The sequence below is a fragment of the Dermacentor silvarum genome, chromosome 1, assembly GCF_013339745.2.
Source record: "Dermacentor silvarum isolate Dsil-2018 chromosome 1, BIME_Dsil_1.4, whole genome shotgun sequence".
Taxonomy (NCBI): Eukaryota; Metazoa; Arthropoda; class Arachnida; order Ixodida; family Ixodidae; genus Dermacentor; species Dermacentor silvarum.
In genome coordinates, this window is record NC_051154.1 from 59,849,247 (window position 1) to 59,869,476 (window position 20,230).

The following is a 20,230-nucleotide window of genomic DNA, read 5'->3' on the forward strand; positions in this document are numbered from 1 at the left end:
CGCATTGATATTTTCATTGGGTAAAATATTTCAGAGTGCCATTGCTGAGCTAAATTATCAGAGTACATTTATTTAAAGCGAACATTTGTTTGCGAACCTTTCCGGACTCAACTGACCGTGGCTGCTGGGTGCTGCTGCTGTCTTGCACTTCAAATAGATTCTAAAATACTCACACTCAAAACAACAACAACAAAAATGAATTACGCGCCCGTTGCTCTAACCATTAGGCCACAATCGCACGTATACTTCCAGCGTTCCAACGCCCACTAGCTCTTTGAGGGGATCACCGCGTGTGTCACATTGCGTACGCGCCAGTTCTTTTGCGCCAGAAGAAAAAAATGAAATAGGTTAATTACTCGGGAATGAAATGGGCATATGCATAGCATTTGATTAACCGCTTCCCGAAAGTTTCACTTCACATAGATTCTGAAATGTGCGTTGGATCTGCATACATTTTTTTTTTTTTTTTACAGTAGTGCAGTTGCTTAGGTTTTTGTATGTGAAAAACAGGACGGATGGAGGCGAGACGATAGACGCTTGCACCAGATTTCACATGCAAGAACCTAACCAGAACGTTCACTGACACATTAATTTCGCCTAATTAAGCGATTGCGCCACACATATCGCCACCGATTATTTGGCGATTTAGTCTCTAATTCTCCGTCTGTGAGGAAGCTTCTCTGCCACCATGATCGCAAGTATTTAGTGCTTAACGTCTGAATAGTAAAAGCTTCGACAAACTTGTCGCGCAGTTGCTCGCACACGAACTGCGTAGCATGCCTCGCCCCTACATTCCTGTTCACAGTAATCTAAGTTGTCCCTCACTTCTAAAGCACTCATGGCTGCGGCCGGAAACGAAAACTTCGACTGAGTTGTTGATCTATGTGGTATTCGATATGTTGCTGCTTCTGCTGCCGGCCTTTCACCTTTGAGTCCCGCCACCCATGTAAGGAGCGACGACTCGCCAGGTCTTATATCGCACGTGTTTTAAATGACACACCTTGTTTCAAACACGGTAAAACACAGATGAAAACAAAAATAGTTCTCCGTTAGTTTAGCGAGAACTACACCAGCAAGAACCAGGTTCATACCATGTAGCTCAGTCAAGGTAAGTCAGCGCTTTCATCCGTCCAACGTTATGGAAACAAATCTGTTGTGTACCCCGACAGAGAAAACAGGAGTGTACGTACTTTACTAAAATCCTGCACTGTAGCAGTGTAACGTTAGGGAGCGCATATTGACTGCATCAATTAAATCACAGAACTCATTAATGATGATCATGACGGTCATAATGGTATGTGTCAGTGAATGCATGTCTTGTCACAGTGAGGCAGATAAAAAATTACCTAGGGTGAGCGTAGACGCCACGCCGTAAAGCGTAGATTACAGTCGGTTCCCCTCCGAGAAAAGAGGGCCAATGCTGGAGACATTGCAGTAGGAAACTGAGCTGATCCCGGAAACCGGTGTAATGAAAAGTGGGCCAGCCCCGAAGACAGTGTAACCCACGATCACGTGGTTCACGTGGTGGGCGTATCCGCGTTTCGCCATCTTGTCGGGCAGGCACGTAATCGTTATGCTGCAAAATGTGGCACAGAAGATGAAAAGCTGTACAGCCTTTAATTAACGGTTTCACGAAAGCTTCCCTTCACATAGGTTCCAACATGTGCGTCGGATGTGCATATTTCTAAAAAAAAAAAAAAAATCGCGTGTGTGTGTCCGCGAACATATATCCAGATCTGTGCTGCTTGTGTCCCGCGTGTTTCTGCGAGGGGATTTAAAATTTGATTTGTAACGTCGTTATTTAAAAAAAAAAGGGGGGGGGGGGTGAATTCGAGACAAAATGGTATTGGCCAGACTTCATGGCAGCGGCTGACGTCCTAAAGATCGGTTCCCATTATGAGTTAGTTATGAGTTCATTATGAATCGTGGTGATTATACTTATGATAGATAAAACGCAGTGCTTTGCGTTGCACATTTTCTGGTGTTTTGATTGCCTCAGGAGCAGTGCAGATACAGTCTCCTACGTATGGTTCCTTTGGGAGAACTGACCCAGAACCTTCTTTTCTGTTAGTGGACGACTGGTTTACGAGCCTGCATGATGACCTGTGAAAATGCTATGCCCCTGCATTGATTGTGTGCACGCGGTATCCTTCGTTGCTGCTCCTCTGTATTTCTGTATCTTCGCACCCACTTTTCCCCGTGCAGGGTAACCAGCCCAAACTACACCTGGTTGACCTCTCTGTCGTCCCGTACATCCTTTCTCTCCCTCATTGCTTCACTGAATTGAAATGCCTATGTGTAACTCGATTGACTATTTTAATACTTTTCTTTATGCAAAAGTGAAACTCTGCTATACATATGTTTTTTATTCGCTTTTTTTTCTCCAATATTTAGCAGATTTGCACAGACATGCCTTGTATCTAGCGTGTTGTACGTGCACTTACGAGTTGAGTTAATGTTTCCAGGGACCGGCGCAATTGTGCATACCTGAAAGGAAGCGACTTCCAACTCTACACTCGATATCCTGCGTTCTATCCTACCCTTCACTGACGCGACCACTAGGCTCATATTTTGTTTCAGGGGCAATAATAATTTTAACGAAATGAGAAGCGTAATAGACATTTATAGGAGAACGATATGGCTTTTCTTCACACCATCAGCATTCCCACGGGCGCCTCTTCGCATCACATACTGCAACAACACATTAGCGCCTCTCGAACGCCGCCGAGTTCAACATTTGTATTCAGTGAAGCCGGTGTACTAGACATGCTTGCGTTTCGTAACTGTAATTGCTTTATCGCATATTTTTTTGACATGCCACATTTATCACGTGGCAAATAACACTTTACTGCAGTGGAATCAGATTTCTATGTATATTATATCAAGGACAAACAATCGGCATACGGGAGACGCTGCGAGCTTTTGCAATTTAATAAAAGTAAATAATAGCTTAATCAGATCACTCGCTAGGTTCCACTGGTTGTACTCGTTTGTTCTTTGCAGGCACTCATCATTTCTGTAAGTGACACTTAGTGTGCGCGTCATTTGTCATACTTACCCGGATCAGTAAAAGAAACTCCTAGCCACTCTAATGTACTCAATATTCAATAAAGCACTTCCATTTCTTTCTTATAATCATTAGGGCTAATAAAGTTTACGCATTTGTCTCAAAATGCCTCGATAATACTTTTTTCTCCCTTTTCCCGTACATTTCTCTGCAACGTTTGCGTTCCTTGATTTGCTGTATATATTGCGCACGTGTGAATTAAGGTGATTAGTCTGGAGCCACTGGTGTGTCCTGTTTGGCTCCCTAGTATTCTACTGTTGGAGCTGTTGTATAATTATGAACACATAACCTACTTGCGCAGCTTAAGGTTCCTACGTCTACGATTACTTAAATAGCGCAATTCAAACAGTTCCGGTCCTTTCCTAAATTTTTCGCGGAAACGGGCACTTTTCAAGTACCACGGTAGCTACTTGAGTTATACAGTATATAGAAACGTATCGAGGCAAGATTTGTGTGCCTTTACGGCTTCAAATGTTTCAGTGTTAGTCAGGTTCCGCACACGCCTACCTACGTGGAAAACATTGCGCGAGTACTGCGGTTAGTCTTTTTAACATCTAATTACCACTTTCCAGCTCTAATCAGAGCTCGGATTAATGTGTCAAGCCCGACAGGATCGTACATCTTTTTGTTGATATTCGCTTTCTTTGTTGTATTGGACATTATCGCGTCGAGAAAATTGGGTGAACCCTAAGTGTGGTAGATATTGGGCGACAAGCCCACTTTATGTGTGATAGATGTTTGAACGTAGGTGACGTCAAAAAATTCTGCTCCTAATCAGTGGAATTTTCTCAGATGAGCATTTGCGAAATTGATGAGAGGAAAGGGAACTGAGGGGGGTCAATTTTTTTTTTTTTTTTTAACACAACCACACGAAGCCAACAGATAATCACGAAGCCAAGGAAAGTACAGGGAAAAAATCACCTGTGGCTTTGGTTGAAACGTAGAAATTAAAGGCAAATGAAAGCGGAAGAAAAAACGTCTTGCCGCCGGTGGGAGCCGAACCCACATGTTCCACACTATACTCCTGCGATGCTCTGCCAATCACGCTACGGCGACGGCCGTTCCCACATCTACTTCCTTGGGTATGTGTACAAGATTTGACCCTGGAATTTGCGAAACCGTCACGCCAAAATCATCAAGTACGTGCTGACGCAAGGTTATACGTCATCGATGAAACTTGGTCAGATTCTGCACACGCCTATACGTCTTATACTGCGCGCGCGGCATCGCACGCACGTATCCGTCACAATTATACCCCATCGCTGAAATGAGTGCCCCATTGGCGAGACGCTATACGCCGGAAGATTGAGATGAATACCAGCAGAGAATGGCTCGCAGAAGCGGCGTTGCGGAGAGGGCTTGGCGCGGACGCACCCGGATCGACCCAGAACAAGCCCGGAGCAAATGATAGCCGTTGCGCGAAAACCGCGCCGCGCTTGCGTAGCCGTCCGAGAAGTCGAAATTGATGGCGTATAGGTTCCGCCGGAAATCGAAGTGTTTACGCGCGCTCTGCAGCAGCGGTTGTTATACTTGCGCGCTGCTCATTTTAGCAACAGCGCTTGTTCTTGGTGTATATAGCCCTCTGTGTATAGTGAAGCGTTTCTGCCTTCACTATCGGCACTTTACTAAACGAGATAACATCAAACTAAATTGTGTTATGTTAGACATGCTTCGTGGTCGTGTTACCTGCGGATGCACTTTCGGGAAAAGCTTGGCTTCGCGCTGCAGGATAGCGTCCCTGCCCGCTGGCCACCTTATTCCCTTTTTAGCTCTATGCGCGACGGGCCTGAATGACGTATACGAGCTTAGAATAGGATTATTGCAACCAAGTTCAATACGCACACGTGTAGAGACTGTCAGACCTATAGCACACTTGCAGTTCTCGTTACCGCACCTAGCTCTGCACTGCGCGCTGCGAACATAGCCCAAACAGCCGAGATTAGTCACATAAATAGTTCAGTGACTGAAGTAATATCGTATTATTTGAAGAAACAACAGCGTTAAAAAGAACAAAGACGGACATGATGCATTTTACATGATGTTGTTATAATCTTATATTTGTGACTGGAAGAAGCAATAGAGGCGTTTTCGGCAAATCGGCGTTGGCATGAAACAATGCATACTTGACTTCTTTTTTTTTTTTCGCGTTTGCTTGTTTCGTTCAGGTTGATATATTCACATACACTGTTCTCAACTACGACAGGCTCAAGTGCGCTTACAAACATAAAACTGTCGAAATAATACCAAAAAAGGAGTGGCGACTCATTTTAGTAGCAAATAAGATCCCCCCACCCGCTCACCACCTTCTTTACCGGGGAAAGCTCATTTACTTAAAAAAAAAGACAGAAAGAAAAGAAAAGTCTCTACAAGCGCATCTTTATGCCGGCGATATTAAGAAAGCGCTAATTAAGAAGCTAATTAGACCATTTTTGTGAATTCGTTGAATATCTGCTTCGATTTCTCGTGCTGGTAATCTCCACCTTTTCGAATAACCTACGTAAACGACAAGAATTATGCTATCTAACAAAGACTATTTTTTGAAATTCTGTATAACTTAAAACTGATCACCCTGTATACTTGACTCGTACCAGAAGACCAAGGCGACTGTGTGTGTGTGTGTGTGTGTGTGTGTGTGTGTGTGTGTGTGTGTGTGTGTGTGTGTGTGTGTGTGTGTGTGTGTGTGTGTGTGTGTGTGTGTGTGTGTGTGTGTGTGTGTGTGTGTGTGTGTGTGTGTGTGTGTGTGTGTGTGTGTGTGTGTGTGTGTGTGTGTGTGTGTGTGTGTGTGTGTGTGTGTGTGTGTGTGTGTGTGTGTGTGTGTGTGTGTGTGTGTGTGTGTGTGTGTGTGTGGTGTGTGTGTGTGTGTGTGTGTGTGTGTGTGTGTGTGTGTGTGTGTGTGTGTGTGTGTGTGTGTGTGTGTGTGTGTGTGTGTGTGTGTGTGTGTGTGTGTGTGTGTGTGTGTGTGTGTGTGTGTGTGTGTGTGGTGTGTGTGTGTGTGTGTGTGGTGTGTGTGTGTGTGTGTGTGTGTGTGTGTGTGTGTGTGTGTGTGTGTGTGTGTGTGGTGTGTGTGTGTGTGTGTGTGTGTGTGTGTGTGTGGTGTGTGTGTGTGTGTGTGTGTGTGTGTGTGTGTGTGTGTGTGTGTGTGTGTCTGTGTGTGTGTGTGTCTGTGTGTGTGTGTGTGCGTGTGCGCGTGTGTGTGTGCGCGTGTGTATAGCACAATTCCACCTTTTTAGGTGAATTAGCTGAAATGAGAGAGATTACTTCATCAACAAATTGCTGTATTCGAATTAATGACATGATCAACCACACTGCACCACATAGCTTTTTACTTATTTCCTTGGGGACAAATGTTGAAATCGCGAAATTGAAGACGAACAGTAGTGAAATCAGAGCTAGGATACCGTAACGAGTCTATTTCACTGGCAACCCTTGTCGCGCTTCATCAGTGGTCAGAGCGGCGCTCCGCCCACGTTATAACGGGATCAGCCGGCCGTTCCTTAAAGTTAATAATTAAACTCATAATTAGTGAATCTTTTTTAATTAGCTGTATGGACATCACGATTTATCATACAATTAATTTCCGCTTTTTCCGGAAATATAACTGAAAAAGAGAAATACCACTTTCGACCTGAGGCCGTTTTTAAAAACTGTGGTCGAATAAATAAAGACAAGAAAAAACAGGTGGTATACAGAAAAATTAGTCTTGAAAAGTATTCATATCGTACGTATGGCCTTGCCGCTGCCAGGATGTTAATACACTCAGAAATTGGTTATCAACTTTCCTGCGTTCCTTCCTTTCTGGTCATTAGATTAACAACAAAAAGAAAATACGTACACAGAGGCCGACTAGAAACAGGTACAAGCTACAGAGAAGGTGTATGTTCCTTTGACACCGTTGCGAGCGTATTTCAGCCGTCACGCTATGCCACTGAACACTGAATACCTTATGACTTCTGACACGAGATCTCTTTACACATGCATAAGGATTTGCTTCTGCAGGTGCTTTCTGCTCACCTAGTAATGATATTCTGATCACCTAAAGACAGAGGTCAGCAGTTTGGTTCAGCCTATGCGCAGGCGTAATGAAATAGCAAGGTGTCCTCGTTACGTTCGTGAAATTTTTATGACAGAAGGAGCCAAAAGGCCCGTCTCCTGCATCGCTTTCTTCCACTCTTTCTTTATGTATATAAATAACAACCGTTGCTTAAGAAAATGGTTCGGAAATCGCCCACCGAACCACTTCCGTAGGTACAGTTATCTGAGAGAGCATTCATTTACATTGAACAATGACCTGGGTGATGAATTTAAACGTCCAGAAAGCTGCATACGAGCTATGAGAGACGCTAGAGGGCTTCGGTGTTATTTTCACCTTCTCTTTACTCCACAGAAACCTCTCTACAGGAGCGCACTTGCGTTGTTGCCTCCAATCGTATTGCCGTTTCCACGGTCGACAGCTCGACATTGGGCTCAGCATGCCGTAACTGCTTAACCGTAAAGTATATCTGTGCCAAACAATACTGATCGTGGCGGATCGCAAGGAACGTGCGCAATAGGCTAAAAGGGCCTTTAGTGGCCGCCATTTTATGAGTGCGAGTATATCGACATGAGTTATATGAGTACTATCAGGGGTGCCTTTTGCCGTTTTATACATCCAAATTCCTGCAATGCTAACACTTCTAACATTGGCTAAATGCGAACGGGTCACCTGCTCAAGGGCTATTTATGAAGGTCGAGGTGCACTTTGCGCCCACGCGTTCGCGTTAAAGGGACACTAAAGGCAAATACTAAGTCGACGTGGACTGTTTGAATACCTTTCCAGAAACCTCGAAACGCTTGTCTCGTGCAAAGAAAAGGCTTAGTTTACGAGAAAATTGGATCCGAAGGGTCCAAATACCTTTATTGCAATTCAAATCACCCGCCACGCAACCGAGGAGTGGTGACGTTGCATACGCCAATTACCGTCCTTTGCTGCCGTTGGTGAGTGAAACGGCGCCCGACAGACGGCGGTACGGTGCGCCGCTGCAGCTGATTTTGGTCAAGCGGCGTAGACCGTTCGGGCATTCCGCGACGTCGCATGGAAGTGGAATTCTCTGCTACTTGCAGTTAGTGCGAGGTTCGCGAGCCAGAAAAACCAGCGCAACACTACACGATAACAGAAAAACTGAAACGCGAAAGTGCGGGCGGCGCAGACGTCGAGCGAGCACGAAACCTTTTGACCGCCCGCGTCGTTGTCAACGGTGTAATGTCTTTTTTGTAAAAGTGTAATAGAACTGGTGAAGTAGTATTTTCTTTCTTCTTATAATACAGTACAAGGATGTTTTTATAACGAGTGGTTCAGTACTAGTGACAGAATTTAAATGAGGAGTGCCTTCGTCATCGGGCGAGTACTTGAATGTCCCGGGGGAGTCTCTAATCGTGTCCTGCATTTAACTCAATTTCTCTATTGCTAAGGCTCTGCTCGCGATAATATTGACGCTTTAGAGATACTCGAGCACTAATACGTCACTTTAGCTTGACTTAGTATTTGCCTTTAGTGTCGCTTTAAGAAAAGCGTTAGAGCTAATATGCGTTTGGCGCTAGTCGGTAATGGGATACACAAAGCAATAAGCTGTCGCGTAGCATGAGTGAAGCCCGCTGCGACAGAAATAGATGAGGCAGACTGTGTTGCTACGCAGAAACCGGAACCGAGTCGGAGGCCGGAAGTAATCCAGGCTCTAAAGTCATATTCTGTTGACGCGACGGAAAGGCACACATAGTTACAAAGCGGAAGGGTGGCGACACGTAATCACCACAAGAAAATCGATGGAAACTTCCGAGAGCAGCTACGTTTCGAAGCGACGCGAATGAGAAGTAATATAGCCTTTGCCAGGAATGTAACCTGAAAAAAAGGTAAAAAGCAAAAAAAAAAAGAAAAAAAAAAGGAAAACGGGTTGGTGATTTGAACGAAGTTGCCAACCAATTTTTAAATGGCCTAGCCATTCCGTTCTTCTTTAAACGATTCGAGGTGACGTAAATACCTGCTGCTCCAATTGCCTGTGTTCTACAGCGCGGTCCACAACCAATTTAGCATTTAATGAGAATGAATTGAATGCCAAATGATGCGGATGCACTGTATTTCATCGTTTATTGTAGTTTCTAAAATTCCTCCAGAATTTTGCGGATATCGACAACAGCCTTTCATTCGCTGCACAATTCGAATACCGGGGATCCTAGACGAATACGCGTAATGACGAAATAAATTTAGCATACAAACTTAAATAAGCGCGATGCAATGAGTAAAAAGAAGTTAATTTAATGTTTAATATGACAGGTTGGAATAAGGACGGAAGTTCAATCATTCTCAATGGCAGAAAATATTTTCAACTATCGCATTTGACAGTTCAAAAGAGGATTCTACATAACAGACAAAAACAGATAACCCGTTGGGCTAATACAACCAGCTAGAATCCCCGAAGGCTGCCGACAAGAACAGACAGAGGGAGGTATTTCCTTGCTCCATACATTTACCCATACCTATTATTATGGCGAATACGGCCCATATACATGTACACCCTTCTTGGAACCAGGCTAGTGTGTATTCGAACACTTGTATACGGCAGGTTCTCATCAAATGTTGACCGATTGCGTTCGTGATTGCGATGGATTGCGACCCGCCATGGCCTATACGCCCAACCAATGACTTGTTTGTGGAGCTTGTCAGTGCATTATACTGCCCTTCAACGTGGATGAAACGGGAAGGGTCTTGTCAAAGTAAACGATATGTATAGTGATCTAATTTTTTTGCCCGCGAGGCAAGCGCTGCTATAAAACGCCAACGCTGCATGACCTCTTTATTCCTGTCACAAGTGGGAAATCTTTCTTGGAGACCAGGTTCGATGTGGAAGCACCACCGCGGGCCCGCAACATAGAAATGGAAACGCGCTGCTCAGATTACCTGACTTCCTTACCCAGAAAGAGCCAGTCGACACGTCGGTAAATTCCGATGATGGCTACAGCAATGACGGTTTTCCAATAAATAGTGTGCACGTTTCTAAAATTGATTCATCTTGCTACCTGCTTAAAGAAACAAGCAATTAAAGTTGGTCCTTTCTGTCTTCTTTTGACACCTTGAAATAATACATGGTTATCGGTGAATGCGATTATATATTTTCTTTTCCTCACTGAACCGTCAGTCCGGACGTTAAGATGTTGTAATTAGTATGCAGCCTTTATATTTAGGTAGGGGACCAGCGCGAACAAGACAAATGGACAGGGCGATGCGTTGAACACAAGTCGTAATCGAATTAGTTCGACATAACGCGCAAGCTGAGCAAAAACAAATAAGAAACAAATAGGACAAAAAAAAAAAAAGAAAGCAAATAACACCAAGAAATCACGCCAGAAACATGTTGTCGCATGTCTCCCCACACGATGCGGAAAAAAAGGGAACCGAGAAACATTCGAGTCAGCACAACAAATAACGAAGGGGACGCAAAACGTCGAACGGTTGGCATGCATTTAATGTCCACACGAGAGTTCTTTTTTGCGCAAGAACAGGCTAAGTCATACTTACAAAACCATCATGCAGCCTGTTCATTTGTGAGACCTCCATGGTTTAAAAGCAGTTTCTTCAGTGCTCTTAAATCCCGAATAGGCTTGCTTGTTTAAATTCTGGTTGGAACTCGCAATAGTGCCATTGAAATGTTAACAACACAAGTTAACTGTTCTTCGCGATATTTTTACGAGTCCACAGAAAGTCTGTTTTTTGAGTGTGCACGCGATTTGCGCATACATCGAACTCATTCGAGTGTAAGTTGAGTTCGGAGCGAAATAAAGTTGAGTTAGTTCAGTATTTATCACTTCCTACGCTGGCTCACCATCAAAATAAGGGCACCAACCAGTGTCGAGCAGAAACGTTTTTTTGTTTTCAGTCCACCGAGAACGGTTCTGTTCCAGTTCAACTGCGGAGCGAAACATTAACGGTTCAAACCGGCTCAAGTTCATTTGCATAACCAAATAACGATTACAGGTAAACAGCACAAATTTATTTGGTAGAACTTTACGCTGCTGCTAAGCTGCACTGAAAGATTACTCCTGATGTTTGCTCTTCAGGCCACACGTATAGTTACAAAAGAATTATGCAGGTCCAGCACCAATGCTGGAAAGGCAAGAGGAGAAAAATGAAGGACTGAGGAGTAATGATGAGGACATGAAGTAGGATGCGATTAAAAACACGTTCGTGTTCGAACTAGGTATGCGTTAACTAGGTATGTGTTAACTTAATATTCTAAGAGAGCGTTGACGGCTCGCTTGATTGATATATGCGGCCAATAGCCCCGTAGCACTTTTTCACTGAACGGCCTGTTGTTATTTGGCGCTAACAAAGAGATCAATGCCTGCCGTTCACAATCATACTGGGGAGAAGCAACAATTATATGTGCTCCACTGTCTCGCGTACTCTGCACGCATCACAGTTTGGCGAGTCGGTGCGTCGGATGCCGTTAAGGATGGATGAGCCCCAACTTCTACACTCTCAAACTGACTGATGTCATGCAAATATTGTCGCGCTAACACAAGAACTATTCTGCCCCCTGACGGATTACGCTGAGAACCGTACTAGCGGTGCTGCGTTTAAAATCATGGGAAGGTGGTGTGTATTTACAAATTAGGTATAGCATAGTTGAGCCATAAATGCAAGGAATGCATGTATCAAAAGCTCCAGAAAAGGTGGCCAACCCTAAACCAAAAGCTGTTATTTTTTTTCCTTTCGGTTTCGCTCCGGAGTGAAAAAAAGAAATCGTAACGTTCCAGTTCCGTTCCGGTTCGATACCCTGGCACTCAGACTGCCACTTTTTCAATTACTGCGGTCGCTGGTACTTCACTTCAAGTCCAGTTCTAGGTAGTGTTTGAAACTTTTTAATCTTAAGATGCCGGCCACTTCACGTCATTGATGACGTTAAACCTAACTAAATGATTAACGACGATAAAGCGTGAATTTCATCGCGACGAAGGCGATTTATAAGTTTCTGTGCATGAGTTTCGTTAAGCTTGCGTCACAAGATACGCGTACTATATGATTACACGTTACCATTTAATATCGCTTTGTGGCTCCTGAAAGATTACATAAATATTAGCAGAAAATAGATGTCACCTGTTGTCGAGGTCTGGAAGCGTGCTTCGGACCATGCTGCTAAAGGGTGCTCTCATTTTTCTGTAAGTCCGCTGACGATCATAACTAGAACTGTAGTTCCATTCTCTGTCCTAAACAGCACTGAACACGAATAAGAAAAAACACAAGGAAGACAAAACCAAAAATGAAATTTTTATGTAGCCTTAGCGAACCATTGCTTCCGTCCAGCCCAGGTAAAGTCTCAACAAATTTTAAAATGCTAGCAAATTTGAAGCCAATGATGACAACTTTTTCTGTCCGGACGGCACAGTGCTTTCACAGAGTCAATGCAAGATTGTGCCACATTTTACGTGAGCCAATGGAACAATGGGCCGAAGAGGTGTTCCGAGTGTTTGGGTGCGTCTGACGACGTTTCGAGGTAGAAGCCGCGCTGCACTTTTGTGCCAGGGCCAACGGGGAGGAGGTGCAGTGGTGGACACGAGGGGCGAGGGGGGCGCGCGGCCACCAGACGCGAGCGCGCGCGGTGGGCGGGCCGCCGGGCACCTGTTGTGGGCGCGCGCGCGCGAGCACGTGTCGGAGCGGCCCGGCAGGCAGCCGGGCTGTGCGCCTCGGCTGCGTGCTGCGCGCGTCATCCGAGACCCAGCGACACCGACGGACTCACCTTTGGGCAGCGCCAGCTGGGCGTCGGCGTGCGGCAGACTGGGCGTCCCGAGCGCGGGCAGCGGCGACGGGGCCGTCTTGGCGTCGTGTGTCGACGAGGCCCTCGGCGAGGCGGCCAGACCAGGCGACGACGGCTGAGTCGTGCGCCCCGGACACGACAAGTTTAGTGGCTGGTCGTTGTTCCGGGTGTCGTCGCGTATTCCCAGGATGTGCGCGATCGAGTGCGGCGTGGGACTCTTGGGCGGCTGGGCGTACACGTGCGGGTGCCAGCTGTGCAGCGGGTAGGAGGAGGCCGCCGCGCCGCTCTCCATGCTGCTGTGCCGCCTGCGGCCCGCGCGCTGCGGCTCTCTCTGGCTGCGGCGGCGGACGGCGGCACGCGCGGGGCGGGTCGCGCATGCGCCGTCCCCTCTCCCTCCCTCCTCCCGCCTCCCCCCCCCCCCTCTTCCTGCAATGATGGTGGATAATGGAGAACTGGCCGCACGCACGCACGCCGGCGCCAGTTAGGAAGCGACAAAGTGCTTGGTCGGGATTTGCTGCTCCCTGTATTCCGTCGATAAAGCGAGCCCCCCCACGCCCGCCCGCGCGCGCGGCCGCCGCCGCCGAGGAAACGCGCGGGAATCGAGCCGCAGTAATTAGCTCGCTGCGGGAAGCGCTCTCGCCAGGTTCACTGCGCGCCCGATAAGCCGGCCGCGGCGGCGACGCCGCTGCGTCCTTCATCCGCGCAGCCATTAGGCGCGCACTGCCCAATTGCCGGCACGGGCAGCAGCAAAACGGCTCGTAATGAATGTTGCCTCCTTGGCCGCGACGATCAGGCGCAAGCCACGCGTCGGCGAACAAATTGATTGCGCTCACGGCACCTGGCTGGTCTCAGCCGCTGTCAAGGGTGGTGCCGTCAACGCCGAGCGCATTCCGGGAATTGGCGGCGCTTGGAGTAGTACGACGCTTCCCCGCAATACACGCGCTCTCAGCTGTGAAACGTAACTCGCCGCCAAACGGGCGAAACGGGAAAGTTAAACTTGCGCTTTCGTTTTCTGTTTTTTTTTTTTTTTTTTTTTTTTTTTTATTTTATGGTGCTCTTTTCAACGTCAGTTCCTTGAAGCCGTTTCTGACAGTTTCAGGTCTCAGACTTAGAAGGTGCGCCTTATATATAGTTCCCTACGCCGGAAGGTGTTTTACTGGCGACAACAGTTAAACACTCGGAGCTCTCTGCGTCCGTCCGCTTCTTTCCGTTACCCCATCGTTATCGTGGCATCGTCATCAGGCAACCCCCTCACATTTGGCTTTTCACCCTCACCATATGATGAATAAAAACAAAACTTTACGCGCCATCGACTCCTGGGGATCGAACTAGTGCATCTGTGGCAATGTGAAGCGGGTCGCGTTAACCGCTGCGCTATATATCGTGCGCTATATATCGTTCGACAATGAGCGCAAGGTGTGGGGCGTCTTGCAAATTCTGAAAGTTGTGGTGTCTGCGCATGCATTTCGGACACCAGACCAGGCAATCCTTTAGCGGAAGAAAATAATGTTCTGCGCGTTGCAAACAAGTATTCTTCAGCAGAATTGATCACGGTTTTCTTGGCCCCGTTGTTTTCTCTGCCTCAGCTACGCTCCTCAATTTTCTGTCACTACCAATCTCTGATCTCTTCTTGTTCGAAGCACCAATTGCCCTCTTCGTGGCATTCCCCCCCCCCCCCCCCCCATACCTGCGTCCACAAAGAAGCTCGGAGGAGTTATTAAAAACAAGAGCCGATCAATCATGATAGCGAACATATTTTTGTGAAGGCGGTAGGCAAACGCTAAGAAGTTATTGTGAGCAAAAATCTCAGTAAATTCGGAAGCGGGTCTTGCTTCGAAGAGTTCACGGCACTTCCATTTGACTTATGCCACAATGATTTTTTGTTATTTCATTTCTTCATCGACAGAGTTTCGTAAGTGTCGTTATACACGCCTTGTACAACCTTTTGCACATACAGCGTCTCAACGTTTCTTCACGTGTGCGTTTTTCTTTCCTTTCGCTGCTTATCTGCCTATGTGTTCCATATACTCCACTGCCTTGTTGATTCAGGCTTGTGGGTAAATTTGTAAGCTCTACCCTTGGCGCACTGACGCGAAATCTAGTGAAAATTCGTAACTGCGAAGTTCTCCTGCGGAACCGTAAAACTGTCATACTAATGCACGAGGAAAACACATCACTGAACCTCGTAATGAACGACTTTCCTTGTTTTTATTAGAAAAAAAAATATACCAGTCTTCATTCAAGACGGAAACATCAAACGAACCTCATTTTACAGGAAAAGCTATAATGGCGTGGTCGTAAATGTACGAATTTAAATCTCCGCATATTATGTATGATACACCATGCCAGTTAGCAGACATAACTCGTCACGAAAAGAAAGTGTCGTTTGGATCCGAGATAGCCTATAAAAATATCACAAGCATTAAAAATGAATGAAATCTTCGATGCACAAATGAAGGAAGTCTGTTCCTCGCAGCTCCAGCTGGTGTATGGGTGGCGAAAATCCGACGACGTCACAATTTATTGCCTGGATAATGGCTTCAGTACTAGAGCTGGACTCAATGCAATGACGCACCCAGAGAGAATACATTCTTGTACTCCGACAGTTCTCTTTTGCTCCTGTTAACATCAACGTTTGAAGTACGGTGGGTTACATGTCTTGTGAAGGTGTTTTAACAACTACTGGACTTATATATATATATATATATATATATATATATATATATATATTCGGTTGCATAGCCGTTCCTAAAACAATATTGCGTAGAATATTGATGATGCACCGCCAAAACATTTTTCTTACTGTGTGTGAAACAAATTAACTACCTACCTAGAGCTGCAGCATGCATAAGTAAGACGCAGTAATGATCATCTCCTCAACGAGTCATGCGAGGATATGCATTGTCGTGAACTTCGCAATACAGCAATAAAAAAAATTGGTTCTTCCCTCTTTCAAAGGAATGGGTTATCACACGAAAGTGAAACGTGTATTCTAAGAACCAGAGGCAGCTTCGTTGCACGTTCACAAATACAAGTCCACAGATGTTCAGTCTTTAATTATTTACACTTTCACTCGAAGAGCGAATCAATGCCAGTGATAGTAAGCACGCGAGGCCTGTGGTGGCATGACAGTACCTACACCGGTCAGATTTTCGCGGTGGGACTCGGCATAAGACAGATTCGTGTTAAAAACCAACTATGCATACCCTGATAGCCTTTAAGGCATGCTTTCAGTGGTTATAAGAATTACAGAAACATGTGGTTTATCTGCCTAACAGCCATCGAGTACACTTCATTTAAAACGTCACTTGAAAAATGTTTCAGCAGATATAGCTACGTTGCACTTCATTGCTGAATTCGCCTAAATATGCTAGATTTTTCCATCTCTACGCTCATGTCAAGTTAGAAAAAGTTCAGTCTATATACTACATAAAACACCATAAGGTAAAGTTAAATTCCGCGAGTTTGCGCAAATATCATTTTTTTAATGTAAAAATCCAGCGCCTATTTGCTTTAGCGCGCATATAGCGTCGCCCCACCTATTACGTCCTGCTGCGTCCACCTGGTCAGTCATCCGCAGATAGACTTGAAAAGCAGCGGAGAATAACTCCTCTACGTCTTGATCTGGGATCAGATGCTACAAATAATTGTGCTCGCTGAGCGAACATGTACCGATCCCTACTCTAGGTGCTTAGGATCTAGGTATGCATCGATCGTTACTAATATTTTTCCCGTAACGAGTGCTTCCTGTGCACTGATGTTCCAATGGGTAATAATGTGCATCAGATCGTGCAGTCCGCGTCCCCTATACGCGTAAAAGCTGGCGCTTTAAAAAAGAAAAGATTACACGCTTGATTTTTTGTTTCGCCGTCCTCTTTCATTGATTTCTTACTTGCGAAAGTTCCTGCTCGAACTCGATATGAAGTTCTCAAAGCTGTACTAGAATTTTTCTCAACTACGGTGCACGACTCTCGTGTGTGCTGCTCATATACCGCGTGTGATTTGATGTAATGTGATGGGCGTTTCTCTTCGCTTCACTTATTTTTTTTATTTCTCTTCGAGCAGGTGGACGTGATGTTAATTTCCGGAAACAATTACTATAGCCTGATTCTCTTTCCCTCAGTGTTGTGTTTACACATGTCTACAATTGAAGCATAATAATTAATGATAGGATTTCAAACGATTTGTATAATAGCAAACGTCTAAAAAATGCCTTCTTCAAAAAAAATTTAAAAAATAAAAGTACCACTTTTGGCGAAATTATGCTATGATCTTAAATGTTGCGCAGTACCAAAGAAAAGCCTATTACCCGCGGCAGTGGCTTAGCGGCTATGGCATTACGTTGCTAAGCACGAGGTGAAGGGTTCGATTGCTGGCAGCGGCCGCATTTTGATGAGGACGAAATGCAAAAACGGCCTTGCACCTTGCATTGGGTGCACTTCAAAGAACCCCAGGTGGTCAAAATTAATTCGGACACGCACCCCCATGCACTACGGCGTACCTCGTAATCATATGTGGTTTCGGCACGTAAAACCCCAGTATTTCTTTTTTGTTAATTTAATAGCTATATTGTGTCGCATCAGCTAACAAAAAATAAAAGAAAGAAAAAAAAAGTGCGGCTGTTAGCAGTTCAAGCATAGCTCTATCGGTCCTTGGTCTGCGAGTAACGTCGCGGGGCATTACTGCCCGTAAGGCTGCGCCAGCTGGTTTCTCAGCGAGAAAGCAAAGAACGCGAAACGGCCACGCAGTGCTGGGCGGGAAGAAGCTCTGCCCGCTGCCACTGCAGGGTCCGGAGCAGCGTGCCAGGCGCTCGAGTTCTCGGAAGAGAAAGAGCAGCAACCTTACCGCGTGCGCGCGCGCTCATTAGCATTGCGCGCCATCGTTTTGGTGGCCCGCGCTCCGAAGACTCAGCCAATTCGCCGTCTCTTTCGGTTTCCGGGCACGTCTCGGTGATTCACCGTCGCATCGTCCATACATACGTGTGCGACGGTGGAGCGCACCTCGTGCCCCCGTCGTGATAACTACTAAGCCTCTTGCGAGACGAGACCTTACCGGTGGTCACAGTTTAACGGCCTTCTTTTACTGCAAATTTTTGCGCTACCATTTCGCAGACCATAAAATAAGTTAAATGGAGTCGTGAAGCAAAGCAGATACGGGATACGGCGACAACTTATTCTGCCTCTCTATATATTGGCGCAAATAGGTGAAGGCAGGGAAGGTGCACCGGGAGGCATTTCTGTTTACTTACACTATAGTGCCGGTGTGGCATCGGTGATGATTTGAGGATGATTCCAAAAGGGGATGAATTTGTGCAGGGAAGTCAGCTTCCTGATTAGGGAAAATTCTGTGCCGTAGTGTTCAAAGTAACCCAAGTAGAATACTAAATTAAGAATAAATATAAGAGAATGACGTGAAGGTGGATTAAATGGAACAAAATAAATCAAGAAGGAAAGATGGAAGTTACATGCACAGCAGGGAAGGAAAAATGCCCTTGAAACAGGAGAAGTTTACCCGGCATGCAATAGGCCTGGTGGCATAATGCTCCCGTAGAATGAAACGACATACACAAGTGTCTTTCATTGTTATTACACTCTCGAAGCTTGCACATTATAGTGTTGAAGTTGCTATTGTAGCTCTGCTAGCAGCTACCTCCTCGATAGGTCCTGCTTCGTGGGCGTCAATGATCAATGTTCTTTTGTCTATACGGTAGCTTGCGGTGTACCCCAAGTTTCCGTGTTAGGTACGCTTCTCTTCTTAATTTTCATCATTGACGTTTCCTCAGCAACCCACAGTCTGCATTTCTTCTTTACGCTGACGACATCAAAATGTTTAAGGAGATACACAGTATTTAGGACTGTCGCGCTCTGCAGTTCGACCTATCATTCTCTGAATGGTGCCAACTAAACAAACTCACTCGAAATTAATCTAAAACCACAATTTTGTCGTATTTACGTAAAACCCCCACTTACCCTTGTTCTGTGGATCGTAAAGGGTTGACCAGGATTGCTGAAATAAGCAATGTCGGTGTGATTTATTTATTTATTTTACCCTCAGGGCCAATTGGCTTGCAGAGTGGAGTGGATTGTTACACAAAAAATAGTTGAACCATCTTCTTCTTTCTGGGGTTTTACGTGCCAAAACCAGTTCTGATAATGAGGCACGCCGTAGTGGAGGGCTCCGGATTAATTTTGACCACCTGGGGTTCTGTGACGTGCACTACAACGGAAGCACTCGGGCGTTTTTTGCATTTCGCCTCCACCGAAATGCGGCCGCCGCGGCCGGGATTCGATCCCGCGATCTCGTGCTCAGCAGCGCAACGCCTTAGCTGACAGAGCCGCCTTAGCGGTGGGTATAGTTGAAGCCGTGACCGGCCCGTTCTACTTTATGCTTTGAGATTTGTCATCTTGATCTTTCTTTTCTCTTTCCTCCCCTTCTTCCTATCTTCCATTTCTATGTTTCTATCTCCTCCTTTCTTAAGATTAGGCAGGCGTTGTGCCCCTTCCGGTGGCAGTTGCCAGCCTGCTCCTCGCTATCCCTTTCCGCTCAAATGGATATATGTGTTCAAATCAAATAATAATAATAATAATAATAATAATAATAATAATAATAATAATAATAATAATAATAATAATAATAATAATAATAATAATAATAATAATAACAAAAGAGCAATCAGTACAGTTACTTCATACAAATGAAGCTCGTAATTATACAATGTTAGCTAATATATCACATAACCTGATTATACAATGTTATCTAATGCATCATGCAACATGTGGTTATCATTAATAGTAACAATGTCAACGGGAGGTCCGTTCCACTCCTTTGACGTCCGAGGCCAAAATGAATTAAAGAAGGTCTTTGTGTTGCATGATGGGATACCTACTTTGTGATGATGATCGATGCGGCGGGATATGCGCTGTTTGCGAAGAAGTAGTTGGTCATGTAGGAAATGATGATGATACAACTTGTGAGACAGTGTTAAACAAGAAACTTTTCTGCGAGATGCTAAAGAAGGAAGTGCTAGGGAAGTTTTCATGGTGGAGATGCTCGAAGTTCTGTTATTATTTGACAATATAAAACGTACGGAGTAATTCTGGGCAAGTTCAATGGACGTTACTAGATTGTCATAGCTGGGGTCCCACACGGCTTTAGCATATTCCAGTTCAGAGCGTATTAGTGTCTTATAAAGCTGCAATTTTAAGCCACATGGAGCAGTGGAAAAGTTACGACGTAAATGGCCAAGTATGCGGTTGGCATTGTTAATAATGTACTCAATATGTAGCGACCAAGTTAGATTAGCCGTAAAGTTAACTACCCGGAACTTGTAAGAGTTCAGAGCACGAGGTCGCGGGATTGAATCCCGGCCGCGGTGGCC

General features: G+C 45.4%; 1 protein-coding gene across 1 annotated transcript in view; it reads right to left on the reverse strand.

Annotated features, from left to right (window-relative positions):
• Positions 1 to 13,152, reverse strand: part of LOC119442079 (homeobox protein Nkx-6.2) — a 183,327-nt gene extending 170,175 nt beyond the window's left edge. The window contains exon 1 of the mRNA XM_049668591.1: positions 12,835 to 13,152. Coding sequence (XP_049524548.1) covers positions 12,835 to 13,144 — 310 coding nt within the window. The 5' untranslated portion in view covers positions 13,145 to 13,152. The remainder of the gene's footprint in view (positions 1 to 12,834) is intronic.
• Positions 13,153 to 20,230: the final 7,078 nt, after the last annotated feature.